This window comes from Nyctereutes procyonoides, unplaced genomic scaffold, assembly GCF_905146905.1.
Source record: "Nyctereutes procyonoides isolate TBG_1078 unplaced genomic scaffold, NYPRO_anot_genome, whole genome shotgun sequence".
Taxonomy (NCBI): domain Eukaryota; kingdom Metazoa; phylum Chordata; class Mammalia; order Carnivora; family Canidae; genus Nyctereutes; species Nyctereutes procyonoides.
Window position 1 is genome coordinate 18,059,907 of NW_026575160.1, and position 20,436 is coordinate 18,080,342.

At 38.3% G+C, this 20,436-nt stretch overlaps 1 protein-coding gene across 6 annotated transcripts in view; it reads right to left on the minus strand.

Moving 5' to 3' along the window:
* The window catches only part of PDE1C (phosphodiesterase 1C), a 488,089-nt gene that overhangs the window by 23,157 nt on the left and 444,496 nt on the right, over positions 1-20,436 (minus strand). The window contains exon 18 of one of the 6 annotated variants that reach the window (XM_055314670.1): positions 3,275-9,868. The exons of the other annotated variants lie outside the window; for them this stretch is intronic. Within the exon in view, the coding sequence (XP_055170645.1) occupies positions 9,855-9,868 (14 nt within the window). The 3' untranslated portion in view covers positions 3,275-9,854. Of the gene's footprint in view, positions 1-3,274; positions 9,869-20,436 lie in introns of those variants that run through there. 6 annotated transcript variants of the gene reach the window in all.

Sequence of the window (20,436 nt, forward strand, 5' to 3'; positions counted from 1 at the left end):
CTTTTCAATCCTGGCTACACATTAGGGTCATCTGGGGAGCTGTAAAGAAAATATGCTGATACCCAGGCACTTCCCCCCCACTGTTTAATGGATCTGGGGTGGGGCCCTGGGCATGGGCATTTTTTCAAGCTCCCAGCTGAGCCCGCTCTGCAGCCACGAGTGAGAAGCACACATTCAGTGAATACCTAGAGAAGATATTTCTTCAGTTGTCGGGGGAAGGGTTCTTTCTTCTGAACAACCGATGTGCTTTATCCTCATGGACGATATGAATCTTGTAAATGGTTTCTTTTCATTTTTATTTAGGTTTCCAGGAAACTCAGATCCAATTTATGACACAATGCTGGGAACTGGGGAGGCCTATTCAGCCTGCATGACTACATACCAACATTTGCCCTGGTTTGCTCCAACACCAGCTACTTTCTGTCTCTAATTTTATTCTGCTTTCTTAGTTGTTTTTTTTTTTTTAAACAAATTGATTGTGTTTCCATGATTTTAGAATTCCAAAATGGTTTTTAAATGAAGTAGGTAAAATGAAAACATAAATAAACAACTACATCAGGGCTGATGTTGCCAAGCTTTCTTTTCCTCATCTCTAAAAATTTAAAAACACTTAATTTCAAGATAGAATCGTGAGGATCAAGTAACAGTACACATGTGGAGGTGCTTAGCAAACTGTGCGGTGCAATATAGTGTTTATTATTTATATTCAAAAGAGAGGGGTGTATGTTTGTGTGTGTGTAAATATGTAGCTAATATGTCATCTTTGGAAGATAAGCATTTTAAGGTCACAGATTACATCGTCCTTGACCCACGGCATGTGAATGTTCAAAGAGTAAACAACCCAATCAGTCAGCTTGGGGCAGAAATGTCATCACTGCAGTCTCTGTGACTGCAAGTATCTTTTGACAAACGAATAGCTTTCAGATATTTCAAATTAATGTCCTTGGTTGGTTCAGCTAAAGGGCAATGATTCTAATTCATCAAGAGTATGGAGAAGAGGACACTGATGGAAGTGACAACCAACCTTGGGGCCGATAAACACACCTAAGACTCAGGACCGTGAGGCTAGCAGTAAACCCCCGTGATATAGAGCTTGATTCAAAGATATTATTTCCCTTCTGCAAAACAGGGTGGGTACAGCCCAAGTCTGCCGGGAAAGGGTATTTTAAGAGCCCTTGAGATCAAGCGTCAACATTAGTAATGGTGCAACAATAGGAATGTTGTTACAATGCCAGAGGACAGATCCCACGGGCAGAGGTGGTGCTGAAAGACGGAAGTAGGAAAAGCATCTATCATCGTACTGGGCATTTTCTTTCTTTTTTTTTTTTTTTAAATTTTTTTTTTATTTATTTATGACAGTCACAGAGAGAGAAGGAGAGAGAGGCAGAGACACAGGCAGAGGGAGAAGCAGGCTCCATGCACCGGGAGCCCGACGTGGGATTCGATCCCGGTCTCCAGGATCGCGCCCTGGGCCAAAGGCAGGCGCCAAACCGCTGCGCCACCCAGGGATCCCTCGTACTGGGCATTTTCAATCCCTTTCTTCTAGCATTTTGCAACATCTGCCTTTGTGATACCCACAACCTCTGATCTCTATGGCTAAGCCCATCTACCAACACCTTCTCCGTGTTCCACCTGGGGTGCGGCAGAGAGCAAGAAGCCATTGCCTACTGCCTTGGAACAAATCCCCAGTTTTGCTTCTTCCCATCCTTGACACAAGAGTATCAAGGGAAGTCCACATTCTGCTCAGGGTGTGGCATCACTGAAGGACTTTGGAGGGCTTCAAACCCACCCATAATTCCCTAAGAGTTGTTTTCCAATAGTGCATAAATTAGAGCTGCATATTCACAGTGTTTAATAACAATTTTTCCTGCTCCATACATCCAACATCAATACTGTGCCTACTTTTTAAGTGGGTTTCTGTTCATTACAAAGAACAATGACCTAAAATACAAGAGCTATTCAGATACGCAGTTCTTTATGCTCTTGAAATACGGCTGTTTCAAATATTAATTTCAATACGCTTTGGAATTGGGCCAGCAAATGACAAGTCAAATGAATTTTACAACCTTTGACCTAGTAATTGTACATCTAGGAATTTGTCCAATGGAGATAGAAAGGGGAGAAAGCCTTATGTACAAAGAACTCCACTGCTATATTAATTACAACAGCAAACAAACCAATAACTAAAAACATGTAACTTAATTGTCCAACAGCAGAAAGTTGGCTAAGTAAACTGTGCTAGAGCCATTAGATGAATTATTAAGATGATACTGAAATTATATTAATATGGAGGTTTTTTAATGGGACGCTGCTTAAAATCTGATGTTATATGAACAAACTGTAATGCACAATTAAATATACTGCATGGTATGGTCTCAGCTGTTTAAAAACACATAGCAAAAAACTCTAAGGAAATGAGGAAAGAAGTGACAATGAATGGTCGTTAGACAGGATATTACTATTGAATTTAATTTTATTATACTTTCCTGTATTTTAAAAAATGAGTAAGTTCTGTATTTTTAAAAATGAATTTTTTCTGCTTTCAGGAAAAAAAAATTAATTGTTTTAATGCATGGCAAACACAATCACTTTGGAGGAACATCACAGCCCCCTTTGTCAGAGAAGTAATCCCATGGAGTCACTATGCAGGAACAATACATGGAGGTGGCCCAGGTTAAGAGGGTGGTATCTGGTAATACGCCTCCTCACCACTAAAAAGGTCCCTCTCCATGGCTGGTTTGAAGGAGGTGGGCTGGGTGCCAACCTGTACTTAAACCAAGAGTATGCCCACAAACAGGGGTAATGACTATTCCCTCATCAGACTTCTTATGTTTATTGCTGAAGAGAAAAAAATATTGCCAGGCAGGCCTTTCAAGAGAAAAAGAGACGAAAAGTCTGGAATTTGAAAACTGGCATCACAGGATTGTCAAACCATGTCATTGTACCCAGAAGAAAACTGAACATATGGAAGCCAGTTTAATTCCATGAATGCTGACACTTCTTATGCCCCGAAGACCTTCTGATAACCCATCCGCCTCATCCCTCAAAAAAGATTACACGAGAGAGCTTTACTGTGTATAGTTTCTAGTGTGCAGGCAAAGATGCTTGGTAAGAGAGTGTCATGTGGCGTTTGGAGGAATACAAAAGAGATAGATGGTTGAGTGAGTTTGGACAGTCCCATATCTGGCATGGAACACAGACAACAACAAAAAAACATGAAAGAAAGAAAAACAGCATTAGGTTTTTCAAATTCCAATGGAGAGATTAACTCACGGTTTTTATTTGGTAATCAGAAGAACATACAGGTACTTATTCATTACTAGATGATGGGGAAAATTATACATAGACAGACTGTCAGCCTCATCTGTGCAATAAAGATTTACAATAAACACATCTTGAGTTTATTGGGAGTAGTTTCGCATTTCTGTTTTACATGAATCTTTAGGAATTATCTTTCCATTTGGAGACATGATGCTATGGCAATTGAATAGTTTGTTTTCGTACAAACCAGCATCATAGGGAACAAAACAATCTTCTTTAGAATGGATGGCCATTCTTTTGCCCTTTGATACACAAATGCAAATTGCCACCTGCATTTTATCTGCTAGAAACATATTTTACATCATGGAAATACATTCCATCACTGCTGTAAAAATAAACACAAGTCCATTTTACCATCTTCCCTTTTGGAAAAGCATTCACAGAACACATCCAGAAATCTCTTCCTTATACCTCCAAAGAATTACTTATTTGGCACGATTTGGACTGAGTTTAGGGGGGTTGGTTCTGCTTGCCTCCCTTTTTTGAGTCTTGTTAAACATTCTTGGTATTAATCCAGACATTGCCCACAAATCTCGCTGAACAGCAGCAAAATCTAAGGCTGAGATGTGCTGAGTTAGCCATTCACATTGGGCCAATGCCCATACAGGGAGAAGATCTATCGACGATGATGAGCGCATGGCATCTTAAGGGGAAAAACCCTGGGAAAGCAAAGCTTGGGCTCTACACTGAGGGAAGATGGTAGCATTACATTAGCCTCGAAGTGACTCACCTTGCTTTGGGTAACTGATCTCCCATGAGGATTTCCCGTATCCTGCTTCCTTTCCCCAATCTATTCCCTATACTCCCCACCTACCTACGCCACCCTTGGCACCCAACATTTCCTCATGTTAATTACACTGGAAGAAGGTGCCTTTCTTTCCCCCATTATTTTGTGTTTCCTTGTGCTAAAATGATACCACAGGCAGAATGGCTTGCCTGGACAGAGGCAAAAGAAGGAATTTATGAAAGGTAGAAAAATGAGAGAAGAGAAGAAGGGAAAGGGAAAAGAAAGGTATGAAAAAGGAAGAAGATTCTTAAATTAGATAGGGGGAGGAGTCTGGCTGTACAGTGCGCACCAGAGCTGATAAAAACCTAACCGAGCTCTACAAATGAAAATAGCAAATATTTTTAAAAATTTTTTACAGCATATAAAATTGTATAAAAATATCAAAGCAAGAAAAAAAAGGAAAATGTATACTCTACAATTCCATCTCTAGAATCAGTTACTGGACAGTACCTACAGCTGTAAGTTTTTACTACAAGTCTATGTATATTGGTGTGTGACTCTATCTCTGTACCATCATACATATACCCACTCAAAGACAAGGACACAAGTATACAAATACTAACCCCAAGATAGATCATGACAGAGAAGCAAAGACTTTACAAATAATGTGCCTCCAGGGCAATCTATTTAAAGGCCAATCCATAGCTGTTGAGTTTTAATGGGCTTTATTTTAAATGAATTATCCTGCACCATAGCCTGACAGAGAAATACTTCTGCAGGTTAAGAAGCCTGCTCCCATGAAAACACATGGGTGAAGTTCAGTGATCATGGCTGAAGCTAACTAAAGATGAAGGCCTCCATGATGGCACTGACCAGCCTGCTCCAGCCGGCATTTACCCTCAGAGATGAGCAATCTTCCCAAAGGAGGTTGGGTAAGTGTGCTCCCAGTGAGCTGAAAGGGCCCACACACCAACCCCTGCTTCTCCCAGCTCAGTGGCTAGGAACCTAGGTGAGGCCCAAGTTCATTGAGTGAGGCCAGCCATTGCCAGTGTTGATCCACTTCCACTTGGAAACAGGAACCAGAATAAATGTAAATTCATCTCAAATACATCTGCAATATTTTAATGAAAAATGGGAGAGGTGTGTGTGTGGGATTAGTTAAAATAACCAGGAACTAATCATGGTGAAACAGACTTTCATGAACTTTTCAGTCTGGGTTTTCCATGGCACTCTCTGTGTTTAATGTAAAAACAAGGTGTTCTTTCAATGAAACAATCCTTGATTACTGCAGACTTTTCCTGGAAAAGTATGTTGTCTTTTACAAATGACTAATGAAAACATCCAGAGGACCACCTCCCATTTTTTAAACGTCTCTGAATCCAAACTAACTGAACTTTGTCCAACGGCCTAGGTGGCTCTGCTACCATTCTAATTCTAGTGTCACCTCAATGCTCAGTCTCTTCGACGAGAGGAAATCTTAACAACTGAAATTTGGTCTTGGCAGGTAATGTGTCCCTGGTTCTCAGAGGGATGTATCATAGAAATATTGTACTGTTCATATTTTTTTCAGTAAGTTCATTTTCTAAGTGATAATGATGCCTTTAATGATGGAGCTCTGCTGATGAATCATATTACTTTCCACTTATTCACACATAAGATCCAATATAACATCATTATTGCATTACTGTCCAATTTTGCTGTAGTTCAGTGCTGTACCCCAACTCTGTAATATCAGCAGAGCAAAACTGGGCAGTGATTCCCACACTGCACTTGTAAAATCCCCTATTTGCTCCAAGACAGTCCACTTTGGATTTTAAATATTTCAACTTGGATTATAAATAAATCCACTGGTATTTCACATAGATCGGTGTCATCCCCTTTGGAAGAACAATTTCGGACAAATCCTGTTTTGTTGTGTTTTTATTTTTTTTCTTAAATCCAAAAGCCGCAGAGGAGTTTTTATTTTTTTATTTATTCATAAACTTGGCCCTGATGGTTTTCCCCAAACTACCTGTTTTGTATCCCTTTTCACAAGCTACTTACGTCACTAGAGTATGTCTGCATATACTTAGAAAGCAAGCTTTAGTGACACGCTTGGCATATAGGCGATGTGGAGCTTTGTTGGCACGCACAGGTACATAGTGGGATGCAGCTAGACAACTGTGCGCATGCTCCCTGAATGCTGGCTGTGTGCCAGGCCCCGTGGTGGGGGGCAGCACTGCGACTCCTGTTGGGATGCGTGGGGATCTCAGAATCAGAACAGTTTCTAACTGGAATAGAAAGGTTGCCTGGAGTCTTTAAATCCCCTTTATTGGGGACATAATACTGCATACTTGGGCTTTGATCTCAGAATCTTCTCTCATTAGGAGAAAAAGATTTAGTGTTTTTTTTTTTTCTTTTGTTTTCCCCATGTTGCTCTTGACCTTTTCACTTTTCAAATTTACTCAAGGCATGGTTCTAGGTGGAAAATGTAAAGTCATTATATGGCTTTAATTCTGCAAATGAAATAAACAGGTACACTAGATTATTCTTTGGCTCTCAGATGTTTAGGTACTATTTTACTGTTTAAGTATATTGGGTCCTTAACAGGAATCCTATCAGATGTTTCCAATAGTTTTTAAAACCTCCAAGAATGAAATGGATAATGGAGGAAAATCCATTTAAATTTAATGATTTAGAAATGAGTCTCTTGCCTGCTGCCATAAGTTATTAGGGCTTATAAACTAAGAAAGGTTGGCATGAATAAAAGATGGGACAAAGGCCTCCCTATGGATCGGTCATTATGCCATCAAAACATACCACATCCACAAAACCTGGGTGTAGAGCTATGTGGTCACATAGGGACCCAAACTTTAGGGTCAACTTCATTTGGAAAATGTTCCACCAAGGGAGATGTAGAAACTACGGTTTGTCAATGGTGGAAATGTCCCTACTGCTTTCTCCACATACTGGTCAATTCTTTCTTTTTTTTTAAGATTGTATTTATTTATTCATGAGAGGCAGAGAGAGAGAGAGAGAGAGAGAGAGAGAGAGAGAAAGAGAAAGAGGCAGAGACAGACAGAGGGAGAAGCAGGCTCCATACAGGGAATCCAATACAGGACTTGATCCTGGGACTCCAGGATCACTCCCTGGGCCGAAGGCAGGTGCTAAACCGCTGAGCCACCCAGGGATGCCCCTGGTCAATTCTTAATTCAGGTGTGTAAGCCCTTGCTTTCTACCTGACACTGTAATACTGAGTAAGATGTCATACTCCATGCAGTGGAAGAATGTGTGGCCCATATCGCTGCTTCTTTGGCAGCTGTTTCAAGAGAACAAAAAGACCATAGAAATTGTGCTAGAGCTTTGGAAATATTGTTCTTCCAGTCAATACTGACTTGGGATCACAACTTCAATGTTTTATCAACTGCAGTATCAACTTATTCCACAATTAATACATTGGTTTACATTTTTAAAAAGTAGATAATTTTGAATTTTTCTCAATGTCCCTTCAAAATACTTCTTAAGGATTTAAAAAATGAATTACATGGAGTTTTGCTTTTGCACACTGAGAATTCCAAGCAGAGCTCTATACTGCATGAAATTCTCTTCTCATTCTTTTTCAGCTATTAATGACTTAAAGCAAATGGAAAACATTACCATCTTTATTGTTCCTAGAAAAAATGGCTATATTCCTGTTTCTATTTCAGATATTGTTTAGTCTTTCCAGTTAAGAGTATAAAAGGGAAGTTGTAAGCTTTCTATTTTGACCAGATGCAAAGCTCTATATACAAAAGTACAGGACAGAAATGAGGTAAGAGGTTCAATTTCCAAGATGAAAAGTTCGACATGCCCTGGTTGTATTTCATTCCTCTACAAAACTATACCACCTCAAAGAGCATAGTTTGCAAACTGATGTCCCGTGGATGGAGTGCAGGTCATAGGCATGCTTCTTGCAACCAGCACAGTCTTTGGATATTTCTGAACTTATTGCCAATATTTAAAAATTTGGAGAGGGTTTATATAAAATCCTAGGTATCTGTAGAGGACCCCCATTTGTACATAGCACTGATCCTGTAGCTGACTAGTAATTGCCCCCTTTCCACAACACACACCTCAACATACAAAAGGTTCCAATTCCTCACAGTCCCTCCTGTTCCTTATTGCCTCACTGGTACCAATTGCCATTGATCACGATAACTCTGATATGACATGGCTTGCTTTTACTCATTTACTTGACTAGGCCCCTGACTTGAATTTGTGACCCCATTATTTACTGTGGTCACTGAAAAGCAGAGAGACCGACAGAAAAACACGTGTTATTACAAGGCAAAATGTAAAGCTGACAAAGAACTGTGCTTAAATATCAGTACACAAATATGCATTTTTCACAAGAGTTCTTCAGATCTTTCTGTTGGGGGTATTTTGGCGAGGAAAGTAGCCTTGTAGACCATATAGATAGTCTCCTTTCTGTCTGAAGAAATAGGAATATTTTGCCTTAGCAATAAAAAGATTTTTTAAATGTTTGTTTTGGTGTTTTTCATGTAGAAATTAAATCTGTGATGGGGACTACACCTACGCCTATCATCTAGCTCTCTCTCTCCCTGTTAGCCAACCCCACTCCATCACCAGCATAATCATGGGGTTTCCCCTTGGGGAGGACTCAAAGATTCTCTTGTGAACCATAACCACCTTTTAAGAATCAGTTTTATCCAAATCACACCATTTAGACCCATAACATTACCCTTCACTTATACTCTACTGGATCCCATTTTTTACTTGGATTCAGGGGGTGCATCTTTATTCCCTTTCCATGCTATATCCACGATTCTTTCTCTTGATTTGTGCTATTAATTATCTCCTATGTGTTATTTTTAAAGACTCACTAAAATGAGAAGAATTATTTGACATATCTCCCTGATACTAATTCCCTTAGCACTTCCCTGAATAGAAAGAAGAGTGATTAAGTGAAACCATAAATATCCAACAGAAGAGGACCAGCCAGTGGTAAAAATTTCAGTAACCACTTAGTTATGGATGCTACCCAATGAAAACAATGTGCCTCCCACCTATACAATATGGTCATCAGCTGAAACATTCAGGTTTATATTAATGAATGCACAGATAAATTAAGCATTTACAAATAAAAAGTCCTATAGGATAATCTCTTTTTTAAAAAAGAATTTCATATATAAATGGAAAGACAAGCATAAGAACAATTTTTAAGTCTGAAAGAAAATTGGAGAAAAAGAATGTTCCTGACTCAGGAAAGGAAACAACCAGAGACTGGAATCATCATCTCATCTGTGATGAAGGGCCAGCATGGCTGTATCCACCATCAGTAGCCAGTACCAAAAAAAAAAAAAAAAAACAAAAAAAACAAAAACAAAAACAAAACCAATTTAAAGTAACGGCATCGACAGTAGTAAAATGGCAATTACTGCGCATGTGGCTTTTTCAGGCCTCCCTCAGCATATCCAGGATGTCCATCCTCAGCAGGCCAGACAGGTGCCTTGAAAGCCAGGGCATTAGCAAAGAATTCTGAGGAAGTCCCTTCATGTTTTGTTTCTGTTTGTGCCAAAAGCTCAAGTTGTTTTATTTGCCTGGGGGAGAATCTCCCCAGAGTTCCTAGACCTCAAACCAGCTCCCAGAGAGCCATCTCTCGGAAGGAGGCGGCATGAGGGAAGGCAAGTGTGGGGAACTTGTTTCTGAAAGTTGGACACCTTCCCCAGATATGGGTCTTTGTGGAAGGAGGAGAAGGAGAGTGAAGAAGCTCAGCTAAAATGATGCAAGACACTGGCAGCCTCTTTTATTGTATGTGAGGTGTGTTTTACTCTTCTGAATCTGAAAAAAAGAAAAAGAAAAAGAAAAGTGTCAATGCTGCCTTTCCCCCCACCCCTTCTCCACCCTCCAGGTCTGAGGAGAAGAAAATCTGAGGAATCAAAGAAAGGGGGGAGGATCAATTAAACATTTTTATACTAGTCATTGCTGCCTCTTTTGTAGTATCATTTGCTCTGTTCATAAAGGGAAACTCTCAGTGGAGAATTTCAAACACTGGTTACACTCAAAATCTTCATAGTTACTTTTGGCTTGATTATCAAACATTTGGTTCATGCAATATGTACACTAAAATACTTTATTTTGCAACCAAGATGACAGTGACCACCAAGCTGGGCTGATATGCCTCTGGAGTCAGTGGGATTGGAAGAAATCAGAGTCATCAAATCCCAGCCATTTCCATACCCAAAGCAATGATCCTCTCTCAGAATTTTTGCACACTTGCCCCCTTAAAGGCCTCCTCAGGAAGATTTAAAGCAAGATGTGTCCCAACTGAAATCATTACACAGATAGGTAAATCACCTGACTTCTCTACTGGGCCGAGAGTGAGGCAGTAGAGGAAGAAGACAAAGATGGAAACAGAATTAAGTTAATGAAAATAGACAATAGTGGATTTTTTTTTTCCCTGCCTGGCATACTCTACCCTATGCAAACTCACTGGGCTTGGGTAGAATTTCTAAAAGGCAAGCAGACAAACAAAAACCGTCATGTTATTTCTTCCCACAAATGTTGCATGGTCTGCAAGTCATTGTGCCTTAAGGTTAGAGAGGGTTCCTTCCTGTGTAGAGTTCAAAAGACAGAGGAGTACTGTGGCTTAGATTTTAAGGATAACACCATTCTACAGAAACGTTAGGAGTCATTAGTGGATAAGGAACATTTCCTACTCAACTTGAAAGACTAAGATACTGTCCTAAATAAGATTTAGTTGAAATCAGGCAGCAAACTAGTTGAGAAATAGGGGAGCCCTATCTGATCTCTTGTAATTACTGTCAATTCTCAATTTGCTAGAGGGCAGTGATCCAATTCTCTGTTGTTCCTCTTTCTTCATTCTAGTCCCATGTATGTTTATCCTCCATCAGCACCTTCACCCATTTTGGAGAAGTAACAGAAAGAGAAATACTTCTGACCAATCAGTTTACTCTGATACAAGCACTGTGGGTGAAGAAGTCACCAGGCGCCTCTCTGCAACTTGCCAGTGAGAGAAAGGGGTGAAACAAAAGCTGAAATCCAGGCCTAGAAATCTTCCCTTGATTCTGATTGTCTATGTGCAATTTGGTCTGTGTGGGAGTTGCAAGACAGCACTCCTCGGTAGTGCTCCTGCCCTGCCATTATCTGTTTGAGGTCATCTGTAATGAGACTCCTTTTAGACAGTCATCAAAATACTAACTACCTTAGGAGATGTCCCCAGGCCCTCAAATATAAAACCCAATTTTATTATGATGATAGAAGTTTGAGGTTGATTTTTTAATAAATGATCAATTGGTTGGAAGGATGCTAGGGACAGCTGACAAGGACCACTGTTACACCCAGTGTGCCTCAACTAGCCAACAAGGGAAGTGATGCACATCTTCCTCCTTGTGGCCTGGGTTAGCAGAGGCCAGCTGTCTAGCCTACAGGGTTCTAGAGATGGAAAGAAGTCCATCTAGGATCTTTAATGGAACCCAAAGGCCCTTGAAAAAATACCTTTCTCCTTTCCTAGTCATTGCTTCTGAATAAGATGATAAGGACTGGCTGTGGATCTCCACCATCCCTCCACAGTCTTCTGGTCAAGAGATGGACAGAAGGGTAAATAAAGGAAATGTGTGTCTAAGCTGCACCTGTGTTCGTTAAGTATAACCAACAGTAAAAGATGCTCTGTAGTTGGGTCTGTGACCTGAATGACCATCCCAGCCTTCCCAAACACATGTTCTCTCTAAAGTAGTTTCCGTCTATAGATTTCTTAGAGCACTTACTATAAGGTAACTCCTATCATAGCTATCTGCAAGATGTTCCACCCAGACCATAGACTCCTTGGGGGTAGGGAAAACATCATTTATCTTCATAACTCTTTGCATATATTACAATGTCCAACACACTGCACATGCTCAACAAGTATTTTTTAACTGAAAGGAAGTGAACTAAATAAGCATCAGGTAGATGGGACAGATATAGAAGCATAATAACGAGTAGGAAGTCTCTCTCTACCCTTTTTGAGAATCTTTTCACAGCAGGAAATAAAAATTAAAAAGAAAATCATAAATGTATTTATTTAATATTTTATTCAATAGCAAGGCATGATATGTCAAAAATGTATACTTCGTTTGCAGAAATTGCCCCACTGTGGAGACTAATATCCCAGAGAAGAGTCACCTGTTGTGCAGGTAGCTTTGACATGGTCTGTAAATCAGGCTTGCTCCTTATTCACTCCACACTTCCTCCTCTGAACTTTGAGTGTCTTATATTTGCTTTGTTGTGGTTTGGTTTTATGTTTTTGTTTTCAATTTAAACTAAAATTAGATAAGCATTTTAAGCTAAAATTGGGTAAGACTACAAAGTATTAGGAAAATAAGTTCCTGAAACTAGATAAATGGCCATTCTGTATCTGAGATAAGGGATTATTTTTTGTTACAGAGTCTTTGAATTCCATTGATTGTAAATCTATGTTGCCTTTTGGAGGTCACAAAAAGCAGTAAAATTCACCCACCTTTTTATGATTGATAAACAGAAATGGAAAATATCTTCACCTAACTTGGGATAATTTGAGAAAATATCAGGGCACCTGGGTGGCTCAGTGGTTGAGCATCTGCCTTTGGCTCAGGTCATGATCCTGGGGTCCTGGGATCGAGTCCCACACTGGGCTCCCCATAGGGAGACTGCTTCTCCCTCTGCCTATGTCTCGGACTCCATGTGTCTCTCCTGAGTAAATTAAATCTTTTAAAAAAATCTGAGAAAATATCTAAGCAAGTGCCATCCAACCACCCATCCCCTGACCAAGACTTCTTATGTCTCGCAAAGGGGCAGCCATTGGAGCCCTGAATCCTGAAGCACATGCTGTATGAATTCACAAGAAATATATTTACTCTATGGAAATGAGTAAGAAAAAATGTAAAAATGTTTCAGTGACTTCATTTGGAGAAAAAGAGGTGGAAATTTACAACAACATGGTCTTGTTTATTCTACCCTTCCCACGTTACTCCTCCTCCAGGTAAGCGGAGATGCTGTATGAAACCATTTGGTTTAAAGATAATTGTTTTAAGAAGAGGCTTAAATTTCGATTTAATGTTACTTGACTCTAAAAATGTGTTTATCTGTCATAATGTTTATTCCTAGATCATCTCTGAGGCAGGCCTCACGGAAATCTGGCACCAAGCTTGAAAAACAACTGTAAACACTTTTCTCTTTCATTTTTCTTGGTTTTGATTTTTTACAGCCTGATTCAACTATCATCCAAGCTCAAAGAATAAAGCTGACTTGGCTGAGAACAGACCTGGGATTCAAACCAGATTTTTAGGTTCCAGAAACTCTACCATAGCTGCCTCCGTATGGAGTTGACTTTCTACGAAAACCACAAAATGATACAGTAAGCAATGGAAAGGAAGACTAAATGTGGTAAAACCAAACTCAATTTTGGATGTATAGTAGAATTTCTGGGGCTTAGAAGTGGGTTCTGGTTTGGAATAATAATTATGAGAAAATGCTAAAAACAAAAAAAAACATTATTTTAGATACAGCTATTAGAACTGATCTAGGCACGGATTTCACTGTTTTAGGTCATAAATGCTATTTTAAATGGTTATCACTAAATATCCAAAAGCATATATTGCCTCCTTTCTCCATAACCCAAACGATAAAGGATATAATTACAGTATGATTTTTCTAAGTTAATTATATGCATGTAATACTAATGCTACAGTCCTGCTAAGATACACGGGTGGATGGGTGGATGGATGGACAGATGGATGGATGGATGAACAGATGGACAGACCGAGAGAGTTAGTAAGTAAATTTATGGAAATATAACTTACTGAAACCTTTCCTAGGCCAACATGATGAGCTCCTAAAATTTAGCCATTTGATCCAAATACACAGAATAAGAGCAGTACAAAAGATAGTAGTTCTTAGCTCCCACCTTTGCCCATTTTTTTCTTTTCTTTTGATCCACAGCATCTGTGCTATCATTGAGAATAATGATGGTATTAAACTTTTAGTCTCTAACTTTTCTGCCTTCTCCCTGCCTTTACACAGCATGGTGTTTCTTTCCAAACTTAAAATCTGTCAATAACTCGCTCTCTTCTACCCCGTGTTGCCCAAGGTATTTTACTGCTGTTACTCTCTGTATTAATAACTTAGTACTTTAACACCCAAGAAATAATGAAAACATCCAACTCTGCAAGTGCTCCAGGGTCTGGCCCACTCTTAAAAGGTAAGTAAACATCAGGCATCAGCAGCTCTTAACACTCTTTGGTGCAGGTGAGACAACCAAGATTTGTCTCCATACAAAAGTTTTGTTTCTGATCAGTCTTTGAATCTGCTATTTTTTTTTATTTAAATTCAATTAGCCAATAGAAAGTACATTCTTCATTTCAGATATAGTGTGCAATGATTTATCAGTTATGTATAACACCCAGTGCTATAACCATATCACGTGCCCTCCTTAATGCGCATCACCCACTTACCCCATCCCCCCACCCACCACCCCTCCATCAACCCTCAGTTTGTTTCCTAGTGTTAAGAGTCTCTCATCTCTAATGACTTTTCTCCCTCTCTAATGACTTTCCCATTCTGCTATTTTTGAAGCCAACAAGAAGCCAGCAAGAAGGTCCTTCAGAGAAAGTTAAGTGAGGCTGGAATTTTAAACCTGAAACATTATGACTGCTCTTCATGCTTTTCTCAATTTTGTTAGTTTAGGAAAAGCAATATAAGATTCAAGATAAGTGAGAGAAAAAAACAAATATTTTCTCTCAAGTTTTCACTGTGGCTCCAGAGTATAAGATAAAAATAGCATGCATTGTAGAGGGCTAACACTTATGAAGTACAGACGTCATCACTTGAAGATCATGGTGCCCTTCTGTGAGAATGCTAAGAATAAATACAAAGAGGAAGCTTCGATACTTGCTTGATATTGCATTTTTAACGGTTCTCCTAGCATGTGGGTGTCTAGAAAAGAAATGGCATTAACAATGTAGACAGTGCTAGCTCCTGGAACTGGCACATATTTATGGCAAAGGCAGCTGCTATTTTAAAGGATTTTTTAAAATGTTAATAGAGTTTCTCTTGACAAATGCATTGCTACTTGTGTTTTTCCCATCCCTGTGTAGAATCTGACAAAATCTATTTTTTAAGGGGGAAAACAGATAAGTATTTATTTCATGAATACTAAAAAGTTATTTTTAATCCTGAACATCAGTGTTAAAAGAAAAAAAATCACATTTTCCACAGTTCCAAAATTATAATCCTTTCTGTCAGACTGGGTTCCTTTAAAAAAAAATACAATGGTACATTAAGAGTGTAACAAAATGTCTAGAAGATAAAGTGAAACAATGAAAGCTTATATACCAATAATTCCAAGGGAAAAATTGTTTAAAAAGATTAATTTTGTCATTACTGAAGTATACATAATATACTTTTATTTGACATTTCTACTATGTAGTTATTTGGTTAGAGACTGGAATCTAAATGGCTATATAAAAAGCATGAATTGACTTTAGAGTATTCTTTAGCATAACACAATTTAATTATATTAAACCCACCAACCTTATGTCATATGATAGGGATCATACCACCTTTAAATGCAATATATGTATATGTTTATATACTACACATATATTTACACAATTATCTATAACATATCCCATATGTATATACACAATTATCTATAACATATCCCATATGTATATACATATATATTTCAGTTGCTGTTTCAATACTACAAATGTGAATTTCAAAAAAACAAGAATGTACAGGAGGATGCCACATGTTCCCTTATAATCTACCATGAGGATATCTATTATACACCCTCCTTGAGAAGCACAGAGATATTTACTAAACCTAAAAGTATATAAAAATACTATTTGGTTTGAAATGGATGTTTGTAACCAAAAGAGCTAACTGTTCTGATTCACTGTGACTCATTGATGCTAGAACCATGTATAAGTAATAGGCTTTGTACTTCCTTGCTCGCAAGAATATAACTCTGTAGTAAAAAGGAGCAGGAACATTTTGTAGTTCACCCTATTTGACCATTTTCTACCACGTATCATGGAATGGTTAACAGTCTTCCCCAAAATCCATCCAAAAAACAATTATGTTGGGTTTCAGCACTGCTGAACTCACAATAACTCTTTTTGGGTCAACCTACAGCACAGCTTCTGAAATTAGCTAAAAAATAACACTTAAGTATATCAATCAAAATGTTTTAGCAACAAAACCCTTTAAAATCTAATTAGTGAGGTTTTATCCAGAACATGAGGATAACAGGCATCTGAAAAATAATATTGCAATTTTCTCCTCCATTTATCAAACTTTTTATGGTTTTCCTTTGACAGGGGCATTGGAGTGCAGGATTTAGACCCTTGGGTTATCACACAACATGAGAAAATAAGGGTGTAAAAATGTTTTGAAAAACAAATATTTCATGGCTCTTCTTGCCAAACCATACCGTTTACTTATTGTTGATGCTCCATATGTTAATATATACACATAAATTTGTTAAGTAAATGGGTCACAGGAGTTTTCATGGACAAATGGCTAAGGGAAATGGGATATTAATCAGAACATGTGTTGTTATGATGACTTATCTTAACTGGGACTCAGGGGACTCCAGATGTTTGGTCCCCGTACACTCATGGAAAATAATTCATAAGGATGCTGCATTCTCATGTTGAGGGAACATTCTTCTTAAAAAATAGGCCTTCTTTTTGTCAAAACATAAAGGGCTACAGTGTAATATCTTCCCAGAACTAAGAAAAAAAATGTTATCCTCTGAGAAGGAAAGAAGTAAAAACCCCAAAAGATGGGATTAACTATTTGTAGAAACTACCTTGAGACAGCAGAGGTTGACTTCAGTGGCATGATCAATAGTGAGGTGTACTGCAAATGATTCATGGCTAAAAACAGTTAAATACTGAAGTTTTGTCCTTAAAGGAAATTAGAAAGGACTCAAGGTTATTGTTACAGTAGCACTGCCTTGGGTGTGAGAGGAAAGGACAGTGTAATAGTTACTGCTGTCAGAACTGTTCACCATCCTTGGCCTTTTTTACCCACCACAGTTCATGATCTGAGCATACCTTTGGAGATCTGTGAAGCTTATGAAAATCTGGTAGGCTATGGTGGAGAATCAAAAACAATGCCTTAAAAACAAAGAGGTTTCTGCAAGATTAAGGCCATAAATGTGATCAATAACAACTAAAAGTGAACAAGAGATCAACCTATCTGATGGTTGAATGTGTGGTCGAAAAGAGACTTTTAGAAAGAGAGGTGCCATGGAGGAGTGCCTCTCACACTGTCAGAATGCAGGGCGTTCGAGATGGCCCCCATCTATTCTTCCTGGCAAGCCTATCCTGATGGTGGAGACAGATGTATCAGGATATTCTACTTTGAAGTCACACTTTTTCATCAAGTAACTCCCCTTGTGTTTTCAGTTTGTCAAGCAACTTTCTTATATATGATTTGAGTTCCCAGGTAGGTTTTCCTTTAGGAGAAAGAAACCACTGACTGGACAGTTGACACAAATATTCCAGGGTACATCAGTAAGTTAGCAGTCAAAACCATACATTGGTTATGAGTATTGGTGTTAGTGTCAACAAATGTTTTGCAGCATAACCAACTCTTGGTTTACTGTCAATATGAAACTCCTCTGCCATTGTGTAGAGCCCTTCTTGCTAATCAGCAGGCCTCCTTTATATCATCATATATAGCACAGGCTCCCAAATGATGGAGCTGCTTGGGTTTTTCTCCAAATAAGATAGTTCTTATAAGGAGAAAAAAATGAATAAAAATCCACAAAGTGTATTTCACTTCAAAAATCCTATGTCAAGAATTTTCAAGATTCCATAATCTCTTCTATTACTAAATTGTATTATGTGTACCTTATGCAACACAAATTGGGATAGAAGTTTGAACTAAGATGGTCATTAAGATACTGCTCTTTAAGACTTGTGAACCCATCAGAATTCTGAATAAAACCATATTGACAGCTGCTTAGAAACAAGTCAATCTGTCAAAAATTGAGGAAAATATTAAGTGACTATAAATGCCTTTAAAGTCCCCCATTACTAGGTAGGATATATGGAATTGATTCAAATATGAATGTACTGAAGATGGGTAAATGTGTTCAATTGTTTCTATAGCTCTACATGGACCAAGGCACAGCCAGCATCAGCTGCAAGTGATAACGAAGCCCTGTGGGAAGAAACAGCATAGATTGGAACAAAGAGGAAATAAAAGGAGGCAGTGGCTACAAGCTATGGTTTTGAGGGTCTGAAATAGGGCAGGTCTTTATTTTGGTGTATAAAGACAGCCTAACAACCACTGTCCTGCGTAGTGTGGGGGAAAATATTTGGAAGAAAGAATGAGGTGAGCGTAATTCCCTGAGAAGAAAATACTGGGTACAGGTATCCATGCAGACTTGAAAACGGATGATGGCCTCAACAAATGCACAGCTCCTGAATAATAATATATGTGCCAGTGTGTTTGTTGCTTCTCAAATCTCTGAACATGAACTTAAGTTAGGAACCATCTCTGCTGTAAAGACCGACGTGTCTCAGTTTTCCAGGCACCTATTATTGGACTGTTTCCTCCCTGGATTTGCAGAGAAGGGCACAACCCCAGATCTGTGCAGGCCCTCTCTATCTCTCTCACTATGAACTCCACTGCAAAGCAAGACATGACACCCCACCCTTTAGGCAACTAACAAAATATTTTCAACTCTAGCTAAAAAATAAGAGCATCAAATAAGACTCAAGTGTAAAGGTTCAGACTATATCCTTCCACTGCTTTCATTAAGAACTTGGTGCATCTATTAAAATAGAACAAAAGGAATCTAACAAAGTCAAAGTCATCCATTCCATTTATTTACCCACTTTCAAACTACTTTGGTAGGATCAGTTATATATATATAAAAAAAAAAGGAAAAATACATCCAAATATGAGGAATCACATCCCAGGCAAAATGCTTGAATGTACACAACAAACCTTTTAATCTCAAGTAGTTGTTCTACATGACCCAACAAGACTATTGGCTCCATTGTCTTTTGTTTTCTGTATTGAGATCCAAGAGATGAGAACATGAGCAACTTAAGAAATAAACAGAAAAAGTGCCTATAAGGAAATGAGCTTAGAGACTCATTTCCCCATCAGACAAAGGCAAGTAACAGCTAAGAAATTTTTAGTGAATATAATATACAAGTATAAAATCATCTCTCCACATATAAGTTTTATTTTGTTTTCTCTCAATATGGGTTTTAATTTGGCTTTTAATTCGCATTTCTTACTTATGTCTATGATTTCCTAATGTGCTTATTTGTTAGCTGTACATCTCTTCTTGTGAAATGTTTAAATCTTTTGCATGTCTTTAATTAAGTTGTTTGTTTTCTTATTATTGAACATAGAAGTTTCTGTATATATTTTGGATATAACTCCTTCAATACAAATAGGCTTTGCAAATATTTTCCCCAGGTCTGTGGGCTGTCCTTTCATTCTCCTAATAGAAGCTTCTGAAGAGCAGATGTTTTTAATTTTGATAAAATATAATTTGTCAATTTGTTCTTTTATGGTTTGTACTTTTGGTGTCATGCCTAGAAAACGTTTGCCTAACCTGAGATTGCAGAGTTACTCCTGTTTTCCTAACCATAAGTTTTATAGTTTCACATTTTAAATTTAGGGTTATGATCTATTTTAATGTTTGCAATATGATGTAAAATATGAGATAATTATTTGCATATCAGTATCAAATTGTTCCATCACCATTTGTTAATGACTACCTTTCTCTATGGAATGCCCTTTGTTAATAAGTTATCCATGTATATGTGGATTTATTTCTGGACTCTTTAATCTATTGACCCATCTGTTTATCTTGATCCTAATACCACACTGCCTTAATTACTACAGCTTTACAGTAAGTCTTGAAACAAGGATACCTTTTTAGTCCTCCAATTTTTCCCCTCTTTTTCCAAGTTGCTTTGTCTATTTTGGGTGCTTTGCATCTCCATATAAATTTTAGAATTGGCTTGTCAATGTCTACCAAAAAAAAAAAAACCTTCTAGAATTTTAATTGGGATTGTATGAATCTGTAGATCAATTTGGAGAAGACTTACATTTTCACTATCTGGAAAATCCCCCAGTATTTTTTTTAAATATTTTATTTATTTATTCATGAGACACACACACACACACACACACACAGAGAAGCAGAGACACAGGTAGGGGGAGAAGCAGGCTCCATGCAGGGAGCCCAATGTGGGACTTGATCCCGGGTCTCCAGGATCACACCTGGGCTGAAGGTGGCACTAAACCGCTGAGCCACCGGGGCTGCCCTCCCCCAGTATTTTGAAACTAAACACTATGCCTCTAAATAATTGTCAGATCAATGCAAAAAT